This window comes from Ursus arctos, unplaced genomic scaffold (assembly GCF_023065955.2).
Source record: "Ursus arctos isolate Adak ecotype North America unplaced genomic scaffold, UrsArc2.0 scaffold_34, whole genome shotgun sequence".
NCBI lineage: Eukaryota > Metazoa > Chordata > Mammalia > Carnivora > Ursidae > Ursus > Ursus arctos.
Genome location: NW_026623030.1, coordinates 12,676,735 through 12,698,249, shown reverse-complemented (window position 1 = coordinate 12,698,249; position 21,515 = coordinate 12,676,735). Strand labels below are relative to the sequence as shown.

The 21,515-nt window shown below is 56.0% G+C and overlaps 2 protein-coding genes across 6 annotated transcripts in view; one reads left to right on the top strand and one right to left on the bottom strand.

Moving 5' to 3' along the window:
- Positions 1 to 21,038, top strand: part of PISD (phosphatidylserine decarboxylase) — a 42,086-nt gene extending 21,048 nt beyond the window's left edge. For 2 of the 5 annotated variants that reach the window (XM_026484877.4, XM_057305898.1), the window contains exons 4-8: positions 17,875 to 18,111; positions 18,303 to 18,441; positions 18,644 to 18,790; positions 18,996 to 19,156; positions 19,749 to 21,038. In XM_026484877.4, the coding sequence (XP_026340662.1) occupies positions 17,875 to 18,111; positions 18,303 to 18,441; positions 18,644 to 18,790; positions 18,996 to 19,156; positions 19,749 to 19,973 (909 nt within the window). In that variant the 3' untranslated portion in view covers positions 19,974 to 21,038. Of the gene's footprint in view, positions 1 to 10,519; positions 10,640 to 14,615; positions 14,838 to 16,400; positions 16,567 to 17,874; positions 18,112 to 18,302; positions 18,442 to 18,643; positions 18,791 to 18,995; positions 19,157 to 19,748 lie in introns of those variants that run through there. The other 3 variants (XM_026484878.4, XM_048221436.2, XM_026484879.4) reach the window with 3 other exon arrangements.
- SFI1 (SFI1 centrin binding protein) overlaps positions 20,985 to 21,515 on the bottom strand; it is an 89,900-nt gene continuing 89,369 nt past the window's right edge. The window contains 2 exon segments of the mRNA XM_057305897.1: positions 20,985 to 21,198; positions 21,277 to 21,388. Of these exon segments, the coding sequence (XP_057161880.1) occupies positions 21,094 to 21,198; positions 21,277 to 21,388 (217 nt within the window). The 3' untranslated portion in view covers positions 20,985 to 21,093.

Here is a 21,515-nt window from a genome sequence, read left to right as displayed (position 1 = left end):
CCGAGCTCTTTATTGATGTAGTCACTTGGGTTTCATTACAAATAAGCAGAACTCATTTCAGCAGGGACACTTGGAGGGGTTTGTTCTATCCTTAAAGGGTTCTAGAAGCAATTCAGTGTGTGTGCTTGTGGGGTGGGGGGTTGTGTTTCACTACACCAACAGGCAGTGCTCTTAACACCAACCAGGTGTCCTACAGTACAACTCAGTTTTGACACTATCTGCCCAGAGATTGCATCAGATTTTACAGGTTAAGGGCTCAAGTCTCACAAGACTGCCCCCCCCTTCCATTTCAAATGCCATCAAAAGTTGTCACTTGTGCTTCTGACTGGCTGTAGATTGGAGGTTCCAACGACCCCCTCTTTGAGTTACAGAATAAGAACTCAGTCCTACAAGACTGCCTCCCTAACTCCCTTCAGATGCCAGTTGCAAGTCCAGGTTCTTCTGATTGAATGGCTATAAATCGCAGTTTTCCACAACCTTCTTCTTAGGTTCAACTAATTTGCTAGAGCAGTTCACAGGGCTCAGAGAAACATTTTACTTGCTGGATTACCAGTTTATTACAAAGGATGTTAAAGGATTCCAGTCTACAGCCAGATATAGGGTGAGGTCCCGAACGAAGGAACTTCTGTTTTCATGGAGTTTGGGGCTCCACACAGTGGCACATAGAACCCTTTTGGTTCCCCAGCCTGGAAGCACTCCAAACCCCATCTTTTTGGTTTTTTATGGGGGTTTCATTACATAGGCATGAATGATTAATTAAACCATTGGTCAGTGGCGATTGATTCAGCCTCCAGTCCCACTCTTCTCCCCCAAGGTCAGGGGGTGGGACTAAAAGTCCCCCCCTTTCTGTGGTTGGTTCCCTATCCTTACAGGATTTCCCAAAGTCACCTCATTAACATAAATCCAGTAGTGATGGAAAGGGAGTTTTTATGAATAACAAGACGCCCATTTCACCTTTTTTGGCTGTCAAGTGATTTGGGGAGCTGAGGACAAAAGACCACGCAGTATAATAAAAGATGCTCCCATGGCTCTTGTCACTGAGGCAGTTCCAAGGGTTTTGGGAGCTGTGAGCCAGGAACCACGACCAATTATTTATGAGAAATATGTTTTGCTCATATGAATGACCAAATATATATTTTTTACAAATTACAGTCGTGTGCTCGCTTCGGCAGCACATATACAGTATTACAGTTGTATATCAGGAATGACTGCTCATAGAAGCTGTCACCACCATTTAAGGCTCTTCTGCCCCTCTGTTGCAGTGATAAGGCGCCGGCTGCCCTTCTGCGCCTGTGCTTTGAGTTCAGCCAGAGCCCCGTTCTGTATGCTGCAGCCATCCAGCCCGTCCTTTACGTGTGTTACCAGTGACTTCACTTTCCTCACTGGCTGAGAGAGGTGTTGGGAGGAAAGGAGAGGTCACAGGGTCACATGAACATGAAACTGATGATCCATAATCCCTGGGGAGTGCAGCTCTAGGAGAGTGACATGGAGACCACCCTTTCTCCATCGCCTCTACCCTCTCTCTGCGTGTGTCTGGCTTTGTGTTTGGTCCGTGTGCTCTCCCCAGACCCCTCTGGCATCTTCCTCTTCTCCTCCCCTTCTCCTGAGTCATTTTACTGTTTATTCTGGCTAACAGCACCCTCTCTTCCTCTCTTCACAGAAACCATTCCAAAATATTTTGGTGTTGTGTACTTAGCCACAGTCTTGGTCTCTATTCTCTCCCTTTTTTTCTACTCTTGGTAAATTGGACTGTCTTAGCTCAGCCTGCCATCACAAAATACCATGGACGGGAGTGGCTTAAACAGTAGAAATTTACTCTCTCACAGTTTTGGGTGCTGGGAAGTCTGAGATCAGGGTGGTCGCACGGTCAGTTTCTGATGAGAGCCCTCTTCATGGCTAGTAGACTGTGTCCTTACGTGCCACGGAGGGAAAGCAAGCTTTCCGATGTCTCTTCTTATAGGGGCACTACTCAAATCAGAAGGGCTCTACCCTCATGCCTAATTATCTCCCAAAGGCTCCATCTCCAGATGCCTTCACTTTGAGAGTTCGGACTTCAACATATGAATTTGGGTGGGAGACACATAAAATTTACCATTTTAAGCACTTCTAAGTGTACATAATTCAGTGGTATTAAGTACATTCATAGTACATTCCATTACCAATGTCTGTTTCTAGAACTTTTTCATTGTCCCAAACAGAAACTTTGTACTCAGTTAAACAATACTGTTTTTTTCTCCTGCCCGCAGCCTCTGCAGCCCTTAGTCACCACCGTTTCTGTCTCAGTGAATTTGCCTATTCTGGTACTTTTTATAAGTGGAATCATACGACATTTGCCCTATATTTTTCAAGAGGTATCTGGATTGTAGCATCTATCGGAGTTTCATTTCTTTTTAAGGTTGAATAATATTCCATTGTATGGATGTATCCACATTTTGTTTGTCCATTCACCTGTTGATGGCTACTGGATTGTTTCCCCTGGGTTGTTGGCTATTGTGAATAGTGCTGTTGTGAACGCTGGGTGTACAAGTATCTGCTTGAGTCATTGCTCTCCGTTCTTTTGGGTATATAGCTAGGGGTAGGATTGCTGGATCATATGCTCATAAGCGTTGAACTTTTAGAGGGATTGCCAAACTTTCCCACAGTGGCGATTTTACATTTCCACTAGCAGTGCAGGAGGATTCCAGTTTCTCCACACCCTCACCAACACTTATGCACTTACTTATTTATTTGTTTGTTTGTTTGACAGCCAGCGAGAGAGGGAACACAAGCAAGGGGAGTGGGAGAGGGAGAAGCAGGCTACCCGCCAAGCAGGGAGCCCGATGCGGGGCTCCATTCCAGAACCCTGGGATCATGACCCGAGCCAAAGGCAGATGCTTAATGGCTGAGCCAGCCAAGCGCCCCAACACTTACTCACTTTTGATGTTAGCTACTTTCATGGCTGTGAAGTGGAATCTCAGTGTGGTTTTGATTTGCATTCCCTAATGATTAGTGATGTGCGTCTTTTTCACGTGCTTCTTGGCTATGTACGTAGCCTCTTTGAAGAAATGTTTATTCAAGTCCTTCGTTCATTTTTACATTGGGTGGTTTGTTTTTTGTTGTTGAGTTGTAGGAGTTCTTTGTATATTCTGGATATTAGACCCTTACCAGATATATGTATTTGCAGATATTTTCTCCTGTAGATTGTATTCTTTTTTTTTTTATAATTTTTAATTATATTATGTTAGTCACCATACAGTACATCCCTAGTTTTTGATGTGAAGTTCCATGCTTCATTACTTGCAAATAACACCCAGTGCACCATGCATCACGTGCCCTCCTTAAGACTCATTACCACCTATCCCCTTCCCCCCACCCCCCGTAGATTGTACTTTCACTCTTCTGATATACAAAAGTTTTTAATTTTGATGAAGTCTAGTTTATCTATTTCTACATTTATTGCCTTTGTTTTTGGTGGCCTATCCAAGAAGTCATTGCTGAGTCCAATATTGTGAAGATTTTTTCCGGTTTTCTTCTAAGAAAAATTTTAGGTCTTTTTTTTTTTTTTTTTTTTTAAGAAAAATGTTAGGTCTTACGTTTAGGTTTTTGATACATTTTGAGTTAAGGGTTTTTTTGAATCGTGTAAGCTAAGGGTCCAACTTCATTCTTTTGCATGTGGTTATCCGTTTTCTCAGCACCATTTGTTGGAAAGACTGTCCTTTTCCCATTGGGTGGTCATGGCACCCTCATGGACATCTGTCTCCTATTTTATTTTATTTCATTTCATTTCAGAGAGAGTGAGTACGATTGGGGGGGGCAGAAGGAGAGGAAGAGAGAATCTTAAGTGGGCTCCATGCTCAGTGTGGAGCCTGATGTGGGGCTCGATCTCATGACTCTGAGAGATAACCTGAGCCGATATCAAGAGTCGGTTCCTTGACCAGTTGAGCCACCCAGGCACCCCTCTCCTCTTTTAAATGACAGAGGTGGTATAACACTATGAGACAATGTTGGAAAACAGGGAGGACAGTTATGATCCCTTCACACTGTATGACTGTGAGTGCGTGCTCTTGGGCTTTATTTTTCATACATTCACTTACTGTCTCTCTTTTGTGTCATGCCTTTTTACCTTCTGTGCATTGCTAAATGTGCTGATTTTGCAAGCCTGCATGGAAGTACTTTAAATGGCTCTGCTACTACGCGGTGGACTGTGGTGCACCGGTAGATTCCGCCGTTGTGAATTATGTTGTAGAGCACGTCTTTGCACATAGGCTTTTTCATTAGGGTGAATGCCTAGGTATAGAATTGCTCTGTGAAAGGGTGTGGATGCCTACCACGGTTTACAGCACGTGTGTGGCTTCTGAAAGTATGGTACCCATTTGTAGTTGGCGTTGTTGAGTACATGAACCACACTGGGTACTGGCAAAACAAAAGTTGTTATAGACGAGCGTGATTCCCTTTGTATTCACTCATTCATTCAACAAATCTTTGTGTTCCATCTACATGCCAGGCCCTGTTGAGATACTGGGGATCCACTAGGGAGTAGACCAGAGCTTCTGTCCTCAGAGATCTTCCCTTATTAGTGGGGGGGGGACGGACATAGAAGAAACAAATGGACACATGGACATGTCCAGTGGTTGAAATGCCATGGAGAAGGCTTAAACAGGTGACGGGCACAGATGTCTGGGCCAGGGTAGAGCCAGGCTGGGACTGAGGCAGTCAGGGAAGGAAGGAATGTATGTCATTCAGTGTCACCTGAATGATGACTGAAGGAGCAAAAGGGTGTGCCACAGGGGCAGCTGAAAGGAGAGCAGTCCAGGCAGCGTCTTGAGATGGACAGAGTGTGCTTGCGCCCTTGTGGCTGGAGGTGCAGAGGGCAGAGAGGTGGGAGCCTTGGAGGACCCCATTAGTCTGGTCCTGTCCTCTGAGTGAGGGTTGAGTAATCCGTGTTCTGATTTGGTCGCTCTGGCTGCTGTGGAGATACATTGTGGGTAGGCTGGAGCGGAGGCAGGGGGACTGGTGGGAGGATCTGATAGTATCCCAGCAAGAGAAGGTGGTGGCTTTGGTCAGACTGGGAGCTGGGGGTGGGGGAAGGGCTCGATTCTGGGTGTGTTTTGAGGGGAGAGTGGACAGGATGCACTGAGGATTGGGTGGGGAGAGGTGGGAAAGGATTCATGATTTCTGACTTGAGCAGATGGAGGGGTGGAGTACTCTTTGCATAGAGCTGTGGAAAAAATCGGGAACAGCTAGACTCTGTTAATTCAAGTTGTAACTTGCTTTCCTTTAAATGCAAGTCTGCTTCAGCATTTTTCCCATTTGTTCTCTGTTTATACTGGCTCAGAGTATTTGTAAATTTCACATGTACACTGAATGGCATGGAACAAGGAATCCATGCTCCTCCAGAAACAGGGCTCCCCGCCTTGTCAAACCACCAAGACGCCCTGCCCTTTGAGTAGGCGCCAAGGTAGTCCGAGTGCCGAGAGTAGAGCTGCTTCCAGGAGTTTCTTTTCAGGAACCCATGTTGTCCTGGAAAAGCTCTGGGTTTATGGTCAAAGTGCCTGTTCAATTAGGCTGCCCAGGCCTGCTGTTTGGCCTTAGAAAGAAGGGTGGTTGACCCGGGTCTCTGCAGAGAGCTGGCTGTGAGTGAGCAGCACAGAGGATAGAAGCCAACCAGGTGTGCCTGGAGCTGTCACGTGTTCTGAGTTTGTGTGGCTCCAGATATGTTGTTTTTGTGTCCTCATTGTCAAAAAGGGAACCACCACCTTCTTCAGAGGCACTTCTTAGCTAGGGGGAGGAAGGTGTGTCGCATCTAAACCTAAAGGTACCAGGTGACATGGAGTGTCAGGTGTGGGGTGGGCAGCGCGTAGCTGTGCAGCCTGCTGACTCCAGGGTTTCCCGTGAAGACGCAAGTGATTTGAGTTCCATGCAGGATGACATCCGGTGACAGACTCGGCCTCGGTCTCTAGCGTTTCCAAGGTGTCCTTTCTTCCTTGACTGCTGGACCTGAGGACAGAGATGCATGGGGTGGGAAAATTGGCCTGATGGACATGGTGGGCCCTTTGGGGAGGAAGCAGTCGTCCTGTCCCTCTTCCTGCCAGCCTCTGACGTAACTCCACGGAGAGGGGTGGGCCCACGTGATTGAAGCTGGCCCTCCTGCCAGGTGCGAAGGGCTCTCCGCAGCCTGGAGTCGGGCACCTGGGGGTGCTGAATAAACCCAGGCTGAGTGGGCAGCAGATAAGTGGTTCAGTCCTGAGGCCCTCCATGTGAAGCAGCTGCCGTGGCTGCCAGCCGAGAGCAGGCCTGGCTGTTCCGCCTCACCCGAGAGCAGGAGAAGCTCTGCATGGGGAATGTGGACTTGGGTTTTTCTCCCCAGTAACAGAATTTAGAGACTTTTCTGTGGTTTAAAGCAAACTCTTCCAACTCTTGTATCGTGAACATTTTGGAACAGAGTAGAAAAGTTGAGAGAATAGAGTTACACCCACATGCACACCTCTTGATTGAACAGTTAATGTTTTATCATATCTGCTTTATCTCTGTGTGTGTATATATACATATATTCTTAAAATTTTTCTCTGAACCAATTTAAAGTACATTGCGGTCATTATGAAACTTCAACTCTAAATAGTTCAGTTTGTATCCGAGCATAACAGCTTGGTTTTGTTGTTCAGTTTTGGCCTGGCCATGGGGGCTTCTGGCAAGGTCTGAGGCGGTCAGGGACCAGCAACGTAGACAATAGGCCTCAGTCAGGAGCAGCTGGGCCCGCATCCACACTCACTCCCTGCATTAGCACTGCTTTCTTATTTCTAGCCTCAGTTTAGAACCTTAAAAAATGTATGGTGCAGCATTCCTGTTTGTGAAAAGGAATGAGGACAGACCAGCCTGGGCCCGCGCATTGCCCTGTGTCCTTGTGCCTGCCCCCCGCCCGGCAGGGCACGCAGCGTGCCCCTCTGTGCTGTGGTGTCCGTGGCCCTGGACGGTATTGCCCATGGTCTGCACTTTTTACAACCGTATGTAATTACTATAGCTTTATTCTTCTCCTCTATAAACAGGCTGCTATTAACCTCCTCATAGGGTTGTTAGGTGAGGAGGGCAGATGTGTGAATACCTCATCCCGCGCCGCAGGGAGTAGAGTCGGTGCATACAGGCACACCTCATTTTATTGCGTTTTGCTTTATGGTGCTCCAAAGGTAACTGCGTTCTTTTTACAAATGGAAGGTTGGTGGCAGCCCTGTGTCCAGGAAGTCTGTCAGTGCCATTTTTCCAACAGCGTTTGCTCACTTTGTGTCCCTGTGTCATACTTTAGTAATTCTCTCAATATTTCAGATGTTTTCATTCTTACATTTGTTACGGTGATCTGTGATCACTGACTACAACTTGCTGAAAGCTCAGATGATGACTACCATTTTAGCAATATTTTTCAATTACGTACATTGCCTTTTTAAAAAGATTTTATTTATTTGAGAGAGCATGAGCGGAGGGGAGGGTGAGGCAGAGGAAGAAGCAGACTCCCCACTGAGCAGGGAGCCTGACATGGAGCTTGATCCCAAGACCCCAAAATCATGACCTGAGCCAAAGGCCGGCAGGCTCTTAACCAACTGAGCCATCCAGGTGCCCCACGTACATTGCTCTTTTAGACATAATGCTATTGCATATTTAATATGCTAATATATAGTATAACATAAACATAACTTTTACATGCACCGGGAAATAAAAAAATTCCTTTGACTTGCTTTACTTGTGTTGCAGTAGGCTGGAACCAAGCTCAGCCATATCTCTGAGGTATGCCTGGACTGTTTTATCTTACCTCATAGGTGCTGAGGAAATGGGGATGTTGAAGTGGGCAGTCAAGTTGGCAGGAAAGTAGATCCCCTTGCCTGCTCAGGTACAGTTTACTTTATAGCCCAGCTCTGTCCTCAGAGAATCTGGGGCTCATTCAAGGGCGGGAGGGTTTAACAGGGGCTTCAGGACTCCCACCTGGGAGGAATTGTGGCAGCCACCCCACCCCACCCCCAGTCGCTCAGGCTATGCCAGAGCATGGCCAGCCCCAGGCCCCCCTACTCCAGCCTTTGCCTCTTCCCTGCCTCCCCCAGCCCAGGGACAGCTCTGTGCCTGTACCACTCACCACTTGGAAACTGCCTGCCTCCTGAGGCTTTGAGCAGCCAGTGTGTGGAAGAGCCCAGGACTCTGCCCAAAGAAGATGAAGAACAGGACAGAGCTGGGCTCTGGGGCTGGAAGGAGTCCAGGGAGGCTGACTCAGACATCTTCAGGGCCCCATGTGGAGCTTTCTGCTAGGCTGTTCTGCCCCAAATCACTTTGTTTCCTTATCATGCTTCAGAGCACCCCTCCTCTGGGCCCCCTCTTCCCGGGAGCTGCTGGTGGGAGTGCTGAGAAACATTTGCAGATTTGAGGGGGCAATTTGGCAGGGCTGGGAGAAGCTTTCAGGTGAAGAGATCTCCTGAGGGCACATCGTGCTTGTCCTGGCTCCTTGGCCAGACTTTTGTGAGGCTGCTGACTTGCCCACGGCTTCTTGTGCCAGCCGTGAGACACCAGCCATCACTGGTCTTCCTCAGGAGGCCTCTGCTGGCCCCCAGGGAATGAGAACTAGCAGACAACACCTGCCACCCCTGCCCCACCGTTACCTTCATCCCCTGGCACAGCAGTGCATGAAATTCACTCAGCAGGGAGCTGCAGTGGCTTGACTGACCTGGGACCCCTGTCCGCAGGTGCCGGTGGCCAAGTAGCCTGGGAGCTGCAGAGCCTTGAAGTGGCACTAGGTGGCACTCTCACACAGGGGAGTCCCAGCAAGGTGGGAGGACCTAGTGTGACGGGAAGGGACCTCATTCAAGGTGGGAACATAAACTTACCGAAGGGTTTTTGTTTTTCCCAGAAATCATTTTTAACTATTGTCTGGAACCTAGAAGCCATTTCCTTACTGAAACATATGAGGTGGAAGTCAGGCTGGAAGGCTGATCTCAGGACAGACCTGTGGGGTGGTTCATGTTTGCTAAACACCAGTCTGCCGAGAGGCTTAGTATGGTTATAAGGGAACTCTGGTGGATGTGGCGTGGCTCTGTTGCTCATTTTACAGGGAGAGCATTGGTGCTCCGAAGGCTGCTCAGCAAATGAGAACCCGGGCTTTTGTTTTCCTGCCCGAGTGTAACTTGGACTAGGCCTGGTCTGGAGCTTTGGGGAAGTCAGAATGGTCTTCCAGGATCTTTCTGGTTCTGGAATTTGGTGTTGCCAGAATTCTGTGTTATCTTCCCGTGCTTTAAAGCCTTTTTATCCCATCTTCACGGTGTGTTTGCTTGGAGCTATGGAGGGTCAGTGAGGCTTAGAGAGCTCTGTGGGCCCAGACTAGGAGACTTCGAGGTGCAGCCCTTGTTGGCTTTTCACCAGCCGTGTGCTGGAACCTGAGCCCCAGGGGGCTGGAGCCCTACAGAGCGCATCCCTGCTGCTCTGTTGCTGCTATGCGTTGTAGGTGTCCAATATTACGGAAGTCCATGAGGAGGGACCCTGTCTTCTGGCCTTCTCCCTGCTGCAGCATCCCAGGTCTGTAGCTTTTCACAGAGCACTTGCTGGGATGGATCGAGATGAGGAGGACAGGTGTGTCTGCACAGCACCATGTCCTGTTCCAGGCTGCCTGGGCCCAGCTGTCCATCTCTTTACAAGCCAAAAGGCTCTTTGTTCCTGTTCCAGATGTTGCTTTAGAAACCAAATCCTCAGTTGTGGGAAGAAGCTAGGGCTGTACCCTTGATCAGTAGCCTAGAGTGGGAAGAGTGAGCCTTCTGAGGCAGTCTGACCGTTGTGGGGGGGCGGGGGTGGGTGCTGACATACCCAGATGCTAATCCCGGCTCCCGAATTCCACTCCCTGTCTTTGGTGTGCCTGTCAGACACTCTGTCTCGCCTAGAAAATGTTAAGCTGGTTCCCTCTCTCTATCCCTTGTGGAGAGATTGCTTGGTGGGCAAGGGATAAGGTGCTGACCTCCCAGGCTGGGCCCTGCCATCTAGTGGGGTAGAGGGACACTGCACGAATTCCCAGCACGGATTTTTCAGGGTCCGAGGCCAGAGGGGACCTTGCTTCCTGGGGCTGGTTTTTTGGTCTAGGCCAGATTTTGTGTCTCAGGGGTTTTGTTTGGTAGGGGTGTGTCTGCGTGGAGGAAAGGGGGCGGGGGTGGGAGTAGGGGCAGCCTATACCTTCAGGATGGGTGTGGGAAAGAGCCAGGACTTAGACGCCTTGTGTGTGCTTCGAGGACTAGAAAAGGTGGCTGGAGGTGGCTTTCTGCTCCATCCCAGGAAGCTGGCCCTGGGTGAGGTCAGCCGCTCGTGGAGGCCTGGGTAGGGGCCTGGGACTACCCGGGTGGGGATGGGCAAGGAGGACGGGCCCCAGGCCCAGGAGGTGTCGCCGGGAAATCCCGTGACCGGAGGGGCTGGTCCCGGGGCGGCAGCCCCTCCCCTTAAAGGGGCCCTGGGCGCGGTGGCGGGGCCTGGCGGGGGGAGGAGCGTGTCGGTCCGCCGGCGTCCGGTGTCCGCCCTCTGCCTCTGCCCCCGCCCCCGGGCGGTCTGAGTGGCCGGAGCTGAGTCCCCGCCCGCCTATAGGCTTCCTCCGCCGAGCGGTGCCTCCCCGAGAGTCGGTGCCTGAAGCCCAGCGGGACCGGACCGCCTGCGGGTGAGTGAGCCGGCGAGCGCCCGGGGCCGGAGCGGGCGTCCTGGTGCCCGTCGCCCCCTAGAACTGCGGGACCCTGGGCCGGAGAGCCCACCCCACAGTCTCCATCCCGCTGTGGGCTTCTCCTGCCCCACATGGTGGCTCACGGGCCGCGCGGGATGAGCTCATTTCCGCCGCGTCGGGTAGCATCTCCTGGCCCTCCAGCCGAAAGGGGAAACGCTGGGCTGGGGCTCCGTGTCCCCTCCTGAGCCCAGAGCTCCGGGTGGTTTCCTCAGTGCTGCCCACGGGGTCTGACCGGCGCCAGTCCGGGAGGGAGGCGGCCCTGTTCCTGGGTGGGACCGGGGGTGTTCCCAGTCCCTCAGCCGAGGGGCGGACAGGGGTGACACGCTGCCCTTCGCAGAGCCCCATCCCCGAGAGAAGGTTCCTTTCCTCTGGGAGGTTTCAGGAAGTCCGGAGCTGGGGGGAGCACCTCCCCACCCTCCGCCCGCCCTTCCCTGGCCCCCGGCTTTACAGAAGCATCTCTGGGCCCTTGTCTTTGCTTCCTCTTCTCTTGCCCAGAGCTTCCCCAAGATGGCTCGCCCGCTTCACCTGGGGAGAAGCCATTTTCCCTGTGCCCTATTCCTGAAGTGTTGTCTGCTTCTAGCCCTGGAACACAGGGAGGGAGGGTTGGTGGCCCCCGACTCAGCGGCCTGCGCGTGCTTCAGGTGGGCTGGGGGAGGCAGGCGGCCCCGCCTTCCAGGGTGGAAGTGGGCTCGGAAAGGCAGGTAGACTAGGGCCTGGGGACTCCGAGGCTTTCTGCTGAGGCTTCGGGAGGAGTGACGCCGGCGCCCAGTGAGAGTTCCGCTCAGGCAGCAGGAGCAGATTTCTCAGTGTCTCTGGCAGGACCTGTGCCTGGCTGCAAGGCCCTTGGTGCTCAGGGAGTGCTTGTTAGGGGCAGACAGTCCCGACTCTGTCCCTGCCTTCCTGGCTTTGCCAGAACTCAAACCTGAATCCCCCGAAGTCCAGGGGAACTAGGCAGGAGACTGTCTCCTGCAGTCCCCCTGCCCCCACACCTCTAGCAACCGGTAGCTGGTCTGGGTCCGTTCATCTGACTTCAGTTGGAATGTTCCATTCCACTGAGGGGGTAGTATTGCCTTCACCACAGGCTGTGAGGGGTAGATGGGGATGTTGAACACTGCTCAGGTGTGAACCCCCAGAACAGGACATCCAGACAAAGGTGACCCCTCCTACCTGGTCCTGTTGGGCCATTGCTCCTACTCAGTGGCCACTGCCCCCATGGTTTGGGCTTTTTCAGAACTGCTGCCTCTACTCTGTGCCTTCCATCTTGCCAGTGGGAGCAAACCTTCCTCCCAGAGTGTGGGTTTGGAAACGGAGGCGAGGTGTTGGGAGTCGGGTCCAGGGAATGAGGCTGCACCAAGGTCTTGGGTGGAAGTGAGGAGTGGTGTTTCTGAACAGAGTAGGGTTCTGGCCCAGGGTCACTGCTATGATCTGAGCCTCAAGAGGGTGAGCAGGAGGAGTGACCCTTCCCATTTTCCACATGGGGACACTGATAGCCACAGGGCACCTGTGACTTGCAAGGCCTCTCCCAGCTCTCAGGGCCGGCAGGGCAGCTAGGATTGCAGTAATTGGGTTGTCCCCATCCCCTACCAAAGCCTCTGAGCTCTCCTGTTCATTGTGGCCGGCCCTTAGGCCTTGTGATAGCTTCAAACTCCTACTCGTCACGGCTCACAATGCTTCTCCACAGAGTATTCTTGACTCGGGAGAGAGGGAGGGTGTCTGTACTTCCCCACCTCAGGGTACCCTCCTTGCAGTTTCCTCATCAGGGCCTGAGCTTCTAGTCGCACTCCAGGAGCCAGAGAGCAAGCCAGAGAGTGAGAAAGCTCTGGCTTGGGCTCCAAGGGTCATTGCAGGTGTGGGGGCAAGTGGGGCACTGAGATGGGGAGGGCAGGAGCCCCGTTTGCCTAGGAAGTGGCTCAGCCTTCGGGAAGCAGGAAGGAATGAATGACCCATAGGGACCCCCTTCCCTCCATCCTGTAGCTTTGAGCTGGACAGAGGGTGCCAGGCCTGTTTCCTGGGGTCAAGTGAATTCATGTCTGCTCCCTGGGGACCTTTTGGGGTCCGTGCATGGTGATTTGGAAGAAGCTTGACAGTCTGGTTCCTGTCCCATATCCAAAGAGGTAGTAAGAGTGGTGATGGAGACAGGACTGAGGGCTAAGGACATCCTGCCGGCCCTTTGGGGCAGTTTCTAGAGTCTCTATGATAGCAACAACTTGGGCTGGCCCCCTTGAACACCGTGCACTGCAGGAGAAAGGGTGAAGACCCACCTGGCCGTGGTGGGCTGTGTGGCCTAGCCAAGTCCCTGGGCTGGAGGCCCTGGGGTGAATGAAATGGGAGAGGCGCACACAGGAATCTGCTGTTGAGGACGGGAGGTTTTGGGCCAAGCTCGGCTTGTGTAGGAGCTCCTGCAGATGCCTTTCTGGCAGCACGCACAGTGGTCGTTGCCCCATGCGGTAGAATAGTGAGGAAAATGGGCAAGAGGTGACGGGGGCTCCCATCCTCTCCCGCAAGGCCTCACTGGCCTTCCTGTGAATCCCAGGTGTGCACTCAGTCCGAGCTTTCTAGAACAGGGGAAAGAGTGGTTGGAAGCCAACCCTGTGTGGGACCCTGCCTATCACCCCTTGGGGCCTGTTTCCTTGGGGCGCTGACAGGGAGCCAGTGTGGTGGGCCGTGGAGGGGCAGGGTGTGTGCTCAGTTCATGGGCGGTGTAGTTGAGGTGACCTGACTGTCATGGGTGGGAAAGTTAGGAGGCTTAGCCTGCGTGGGGGATGTCCATGGGTCCCTGGGCCTGGCCCTTGGGACAGAAGAGGTTTGTGTCCATACCTGCTTCTGGGTGAGGCCGGGTGGTGGGCACTGTCCCGCCTGGCTCACCCACAGTGAGCTGTCCTGCCACTCGGGCGAGCGGCCTGGGGAGACGAGCTCTGCTGGAGGGCTTCCCAGGCCTTGCCGCTTACTTGGTCTGGATATCCGCGCTTACTTTCGGACCTTAGTCATCTCGGCTCCCACTGCACGCTGCCCTCCCAGGGGCTGCCCTCCCAGGGGCTGGCATTTTCACCTTGGCGGAGGTGGCTTTGCCAGGCATCAGACGTTTCACCCTCGTGGGGGTGGAGCCGCGTCTGAGCGGGGCCTCTTGCTGTCAGTCAGTTGGCCGTGTGGGGGTTCAGCATTGGCCTGGGACCGAGTCCGAGGCTGGGTCAGTTCTCTGCCTTGGGAGCTTCGCTTGGGGCCCGCATCTCTGCATCTAAAGATGGTGGCAGGCGCCTGTTGAGGTTGGAGGCCAGGCTGGGTGGGGCCTTAACGATCCCTGGGCTTAGAGAGCAACAACTGTGGAATGTTTGTTCTCCTTCCCTGTTATCTGTGAGGGCCTTGCGGAGGCGGGGCGTGTCCTCCCAGATGGCCAGGCAGGGCCAAAGTGCTGTCCAAAGCAAAGATGGGGGGGGCTGCTTTGGGCTTCAGTCGTGGTTGGTTTTCCCTCAGGTCAGGTCATGTGTGTGCTCATCTGGTGAGGAGGCCTTGTGGGGGTTGGTACCGGGGATGGGAGGCTCGGAGGCCCCGGGGGGGCAGTAAGGAGAGAGCTGGAGCAGGTCGGATGTCCCGCGTCTCACCCGCTGTGCCTCTCCTGCCTTCCTGCTCTCTCATTCCTCAGATGCTACTTCGTCACCTGAATGGAAAATAGGTCAGGTCCTGGCAAGGGAGGCGCTGCCCGAGCTGCAGACAGGGCGACGCTGGGCGCCCGCCTGGAGCACAGGGCTCAGATTCCCACTTGTGCTTCTTGGGCTCATAGGCACCTGGTCCTTTTCCTGCCATCAGCTCGCTGGAGTGGGCAGGTGGCCGAGCCTGGGGACAGAGTGGGCGGAGGGCAGGGGCTTGTGTCCCGGGCAGCAGGCCCCTGCCGCTTCCTGAGCAGGTGTCTTTGCAATAGCCCCGACCTCTAACCTGCGCCCCGTGAGCCAGCGGGACCCAAGCAAGCTGGGAAGCGGCCCACCAGCCACCAGGCGGCCAGCCCGAGGAGTGGTGACAGCGCAGGAGCTCCTGGCTGGGGGGAAGGGAGGAAGGAGGAGAAACAAAGGCGAGTGTGCCTGGCGCCGCCCACCATGTGTCAGTCAGAGGCACGGCGAGGACCTGAGCTCCGAGCGGCGAAATGGTGAGATGCTGCCGGCCCCGTCCTAACCCCACTGTGCCCCGCCACGACCTCCGGAAGGTCAGAGTTCACGTCCAGCGGCCCCGCGGTGGAGGTGGCGGCAGGGGGCCGGGGGACCAGCCCCCGAGGCTAGAGGGGCCCGGCCCAGGGGGCCTGAGTCGGAGAGCCCGCTTCAGGTACCTGGGGAGGCGGAGCGGGCTGGTGGCCTTGTGTCTGCTGCACCCTGATTGCTGCTCCCAGGCCCCCACCCCCGAGTGGCCCCCCCCACCCCCGCTAGGGGAGAGGTGCCGCTCTTCCGGGATTGGTCCCTGGGCTTCTGCAGTGATCAGGGCGGGTGGGGGAAGCCCTGGGGACAGCAGGGATTTGTTCAGCTTTACTCAGCCCCTACCCCCTTCCTGGACCTTTTGAAAACACGGTGGGGTAGGGTGGGGTGGGGGAGAAGGAACACAGGGAGCCTGGCGAGCTGTGGAAAGAAGCATCTTCCATTGCCATCATTGAACAGCAGGTGCCCAACTATCAGCTTGGTTCTCCCGTTTTTTCTTTTTAGTATCAGCTGAGATGCCTCTTTGTTCCTTGGTTTGCTCAGCAACCGGGGGCAGAGGACAGGGCTTCTCTGAGCACAGAGGCGCACAGGGGAGCCTTAGATTATCCGGTTGAATGCAGTCTTTGCAGATGAAGAAACGGAGGGCTGGGAACCTTCTCAGAGTGGGCGGGAATGTGGTCTCCTGGTGGCTGCACTGGGCCTCAGGAGCATTTTCTAGTGCCTAGGCATGAGACCAGGGGACTTGGGTGTCACTGCTGTGTCTCAGGAGGCCAGGGTTCTGGTGGAAAGGCCCACCCAGCCTCTCAGATCCCCACGAGGCTGAGCCTGTGCTGAATGCACTGAATTTGGGCTGGTGGGGTCTGGGGAGAGACCCACCACCTTTGCTGAAAGCAGGGGCCTGGCTCAGGCGCGCGGCCCCAGCAGACCTGGGAGGTGGTCTGAGGGCTGGTGGGGAGGTTGCCCCCACCACCCTCTGGGTCTGTCTGGAGCACCTGGTCTGCTGTAGAAGGAGCAGGCGGGTGGATGGAGCTTTAGCCGTTTGGGGTGCGCGTGTGCAGGGGCATGTTCGCGGGGCTTTTCCTTTGGGATCTTGTCGGGTCCAATCCCTTCATCTATCAGAGGAGGAGACGAGGCCTGGCGCCAGGAAGCGGTTTTCCAGGAGCCCGCGGTGCAACGGTTGCCGTAGCTCTCACTGCTGCGCTGCTGGGGCCCAGCTCGGACTGTCTCCTGGCGCCGCTGCGGCCAGAGCTGGCCCCGGGAGAGGGGGCTGTGAGGCAGGCTGTGCCCCCCGTCTTCCCTGTGCTGCCCCCGATCCCCAGTCCCCCTCCTCTGGTAGGCAGGTGGGTGAGACTGGGCTGGAGTCTGCCGAGCAAAGGCAGCGGAGCCCCCACCTCAGCCTGGGGTTGCCTCGCGGGACCACGGCCGGTGCTGCCCGAGTCCATGGAGAGGCAAGCTCGCCGAGGGTCACGCGGGGCCTCCAGCCCCTGCCCGCTGACCGGCCGTGCACCACGTCGGCTCTGCAGGTTGCACTTCCCCCAGCTGGCCCTGAGGCGGAGGCTGGGACAGTTGAGCTGTATGTCCAGACCTGCCCTGAAACTGCGCTCCTGGCCCCTGACGGTCCTCTACTACCTCCTGCCCTTCGGTGCCCTCAGACCGCTCAGCCGGGTGGGATGGAGGCCCGTGAGCAGGGTAAGTGTGCACAGGCTGCTGGTCCGGCTCCCCCCTCCCCACCACGGGCGGGCCTAAGGTTGGGACCCAGGACAGGGAGACGGAGGAGACGGTTGTCAGATTAGAGCCGATGGTGTGGGTGCTGAGCCCTCCGGGATGGTCATTCTGACAGACAAGTTGGTTGGGAAGGCCAGGCTGGTTGTACACCGGGGGCTTGCTGTACACTGCCTCTTCTCCTTGCCTGCATTCGTGCCATCTGGGGGCTCTGCTTCTGGAAGGAACCCACACTGGGCATTCAGAAAATTGTGTCTGATTTCCCGTGTTTGGGCAGAAGAGAGCTTAGAGGTGATTTTGAGAAAGATGCATATTAATGCCTGGATGCGAGAGGGTGACTCGGGAGGACTGGTGCCTGTTTGGGCCCCGTAGGGTGTGGATGGACTTGGGATCCCCAGGCAGGGCTGGGTGAGGGCCGCCTGGCTCTCTGGCCCTGGGCTCTCTGGGCAGGCTGACCCCAAGCAGGGAACCAGGTGGGCGTCAGCTGGGAAGGGTTTTGGGCGCCACTCAGTACACTGTAGAGGTGTTTAAAGTTGGAATGAAATTGCCCTCACACCCGGGGGACTTGGTGTCTAGGTCGGGCTGACAGGCAGCAGCTGCCAGTTGGAGGCAGGTCCTGCTGTGGCAGCGGCACCTGAGCTTTAAGGGGCACCCCCCTCCAGGTCGCCTGGCCCTGAGAGTTTGGCTGGGGGTGCCAGGAGACAGCAGGGAGTGGTGGGGGAGGCCAGGGGGCGATTCCTCTCTACTTCTGGGAAGCAGCCCCAGGTGCCCTCACAGTGGAGTGCCTCAGAGCCCAGGCGGCCCGGCAGATTGGCTCTGGTGACCGGGGTACCGCGCATCTGCATGCGATAGTCCCAGAGCTGGTGTGGGGGGTTCCCTGTGCTTCCCGTTGTTTGGACCAGAACGCGTGTTTTGGGCTGTAGGCTTCCCCGCGCCCCCGGGGCCTCCTGCCCCTTTCTGCCACAGCCTCTCTGTGCAGGGAGCAGAGCCGGTCACACCCCGCCTTTCCTAAAGAAGGAAGACTGCGATGGCCAGTCTGTCCTTGGGGACGTGGGGCACTTGCTATTGGACCGGTGCATAAAGTGACTGAGACCCCTGAGTTTAAGTCACTGTCAGTCTCGGCCAGTATTCGGTTTGTGAGAGTGTTTGGGAAGCTCAGTCTGGTTCCTAGTGGGCAACAACCACATCACAAAGCCGTCTCGGGGTGCCCAGGTCTCGGGGGGGTGGGGGTGGCACGCGGGGCTGTGCACTCATCTGCCTGCCTGTGGCCCGCAGGTGGCCCTGTACAAGTCGGTGCCCACGCGCCTGCTGTCGCGGGCCTGGGGCCGCCTCAACCAGGTGGAGCTGCCGCACTGGCTGCGCCGGCCCGTCTACAGCCTGTACATCTGGACCTTCGGGGTGAACATGAAGGAGGCCGCTGTGGAGGACCTGCACCACTACCGCAACCTCAGCGAGTTCTTCCGGCGCAAGCTGAAGCCGCAGGCCCGGCCTGTCTGTGGCTTGCACAGCGTGGTGAGGCCTGGCCCTGCCCCCCACTCCTCCCTCCAGAAATGGGATTCCTGCCCCTGCCTTTGGCAGTGAGTCCCAGCAGTCTCCGCAGGTGGCCCGTGGGCACTCCTCCCAGGCTGGGCCCCCAGGGAGGTGGAGACCCTGCCCCGAGTCCCCCTTCCTCTCTAGTAGCAAGCCTTTCTTGGCCCTTCCAGATCAGCCCATCAGATGGGAAGATCCTAAACTTTGGGCAGGTGAAGAACTGCGAGGTGGAGCAGGTGAAGGGGGTCACCTACTCGCTGGAGTCGTTCCTGGGTCCACGCACTTCCACAGATGACGTGCCCTTCCCACCAGGTGGGTCATTGCCTGGTGGCAGCCTTGCGACCCCGTGGAAGCGTGGCTGGGCTGGTCGTCAGGGAGGGGGACGGGAATGCGTCGGGGAGGGAAGGGCCAGGAATCGCTGCATGGAGCTTTGGGGCCTCCCTGAAGCCCATGTCCAGACTGCACGGGCTCAGTGCTTGTCTGAGAACCTGGTCCTCGTGTCTGCCTCCCGCAGCCACCCCCTGCGGCTCCTTCAGGAACCAGCTGGTCACTCGAGAAGGGAACGAGCTCTACCACTGTGTCATCTACCTGGCCCCCGGGGACTACCACTGCTTCCACTCGCCCACTGACTGGACCGTTTCTCACCGGCGCCATTTCCCAGGTTGGCCAGAACCTTACTTTTTTTGGTATCAAGGGAGTGAGGTGCTGAGGCTGGGGGGTGACTGCTTTAGTCTGGCCGGGTGGGGGCAGCAAGGGGTAGCCTGGGGTCTAGCCCACTCTGTATTCGGATGGATATGGGTGGACGTGGGGCTCTGGGAGGCTGGTGCTCTTGCCGGGTGGGGAATGGCAGTGTCCCTGCCCCACAGGCTCCCTGATGTCCGTGAACCCCGGCATGGCCCGCTGGATCAAAGAGCTCTTCTGTCACAACGAGCGGGTGGTCCTGACTGGGGACTGGAAACATGGCTTTTTCTCGCTGACGGCCGTGGGGGCCACCAACGTGGGCTCCATACGCATCTACTTTGACCAGGTAAGCAGAGCCAGGCCCAAGGGCTGGGCCACTTGGGGTCCCCCCACCCCTTCTCCTGTGGAGCCGGATCTGCTGGGACTGTAAGTTCTAGAAAGGCATGTCCCTTGCAAGGCCTGGCTCTATGGAGCAACTGCCCTGAGGTGGGGCTGGGCCCTGGGCTCCTACTCTGCCAGACCCCACCCCAGATGTGCTCATCACTTGCTCATCTGAAGATGGCTGGACAGGGATGGGGTTCACCTCCCAGCCTGCACTTTGTTTCTGCTGGGGAATATGGCGCTCAGGGTGGGGCGTGCTGATGGGAAGACGAGCGTCTGAGGGGGTGGCTAGTGCCCACCTTTCCCCGAGAAGGGGGGCAGGGCTGCCTTTCTTGGTGTCAGCTTGTGACTGCCCCTTGCCGCCTCTGGGTGGGGTCTGATTCCGCTATGTGCCCCCGGGTCCCTGTTCACAGCTGGTATTGGGGACTGTCTGGTTAGGCCTGTGGGCCGAGTCGCTGTCCCCAGCTCCCTTTCCAGGCTGGGTTGGGGACAGGCAGCAGAGAGGTGTCCTGGGTCCAGGAGCAGACTCCACACGCTCTGCCCCGGGCCTCCTGCAGGACCTGCACACGAACAGCCCGCGCTACAGCAAGGGCTCCTACAACGACTTCAGCTTCGTGACACACGCCAACAAGGAGGGCGTCCCCATGCGCAAGGGCGAGCACCTGGGCGAGTTCAACCTGGGCTCCACCATCGTGCTCATCTTTGAGGCTCCCAAGGACTTCAACTTCAAGCTGAAAGCGGGACAGAAGATCCGGTTCGGAGAGGCTCTGGGCTCCCTCTAGAGCCTCCTTCCTGGCGGTGGCTAACGAGGGAGCTTTTTTAAACAGAAACGGGAGGGTCTTTTACAGGGAGCCTCCACGGCTGTTCAGGGAGGGGACAGTCTCAGGGCTGTGGGGCCCGACCGGGCAGGAGCTGGGTGACTAGCTCCTGCCGTCCCGAGGTGTGGATGAGGTCAGAGCCCCTGTCGGCCCTGGCCCTACGTCGTCCCTCTTCCCACCCTGAAGAGAAAGAACGTGCAGGCCAAGATGATCTCAAATTCCCTTTTGGAGAGTTTTTTAACCTACTGTATAAACGGAGACCCTGCGTCTCCTGGCTGGGTGTTCAGTTGGTCTTGATTGCTGTTGTAAGACAGAAGTGGTTATATACGTTCTTGCTGCTCTCATTGCTTTTCAGCCTCCCCCTCTGACTCCCCTGCACTGATTGGGCCGTGCTGCCCCCAGAGCAGCGCCATGTGGCCTTTAACACAACTGCTTTCTGTTCCCAATTCACCCCACCCTGCTCGTTTGGGAAAAGCTGTCTCTCTGCACTTGTGGCTGAACACCATCCTTGACTCCACCAGCATCTTCTGAGGGGGACTCATGGCATGGCGCTTTACAGGCCCCAGTACGTGACCTTCCAGAGCTGGCGAGTCCTCTTTCCAATACGCAGGACCAATTATTGAACCCCCCCCGAATGGGGTCCAAAGTGAATGGACAGGCAGGTAGTGGTGGCCTGGGAGGGGCGAGCTCGTCCCCTCCTCAGATCCAGACCCCCAGAAACATGGTAAGTTGCTGCTATTGATTCAGGGGCTTGTGTTGGAGGCAGAGGAGCCTTGGTGTATTGGGAGGGGGGCAGGTCAGTGCCTACAACACCTGTCCCCAGGTAACAGGTACACAGTCCTTAGGGAGCCACTGACAGTGGGGGCCAGGGTTCAGGTTTCCCGGGGACGCTGTGAATTTCTCCTGCAGGAGAAGCCATTTGAACTCTTTCAACTGTATCAGTAGCACAGTATTTTTGTATGAAAAGTGGGAGACTTCTGAACAGTAATTCATTTAATTGCAACATTTTGAAATAAAAAATAAAACTCATCGCAGCTTTGCGTTCTGTTCCTGGAGGTGGACTGCGGCCGCCCTGGGGCAGTGACTAGCACAGAGCCCGCCGCAGGGCCTGGACACGGGCGGTGCAGGCATGGAGGGGCTGGCGTCGGGCCTGTAGCTCAGAGGCCAGCTGCTGGATCTGCCGCTCCACCTGGGGGGGGGGGGGGAGGCTGAGCAGAGACAAAGCCGGGGGCGGGGGGCGCTGTTCCAGGGCTGCCTGGGGCCTCACCTCCTGGAGCTCTTGCTGCACCTGCCGCTCTGCTTCCTGGTCCTCAGGCCCGGGCTCCTCCTGGCTCAGCTCCAGCCACCGGCGCAGGCTTCTTGCTTGCCGCTGGCAGGACCTGCCGCAGGGAGACACCTGCTGCCTGGCTGGCTGGGCCCTTGGCAGCGCCTCCAGGTGGGGAAGCAGCACATCTGCTACTTCTGATGGGGGGCGGGGAGGACGGTTCTGTTCCCCTGCCAGCCTCC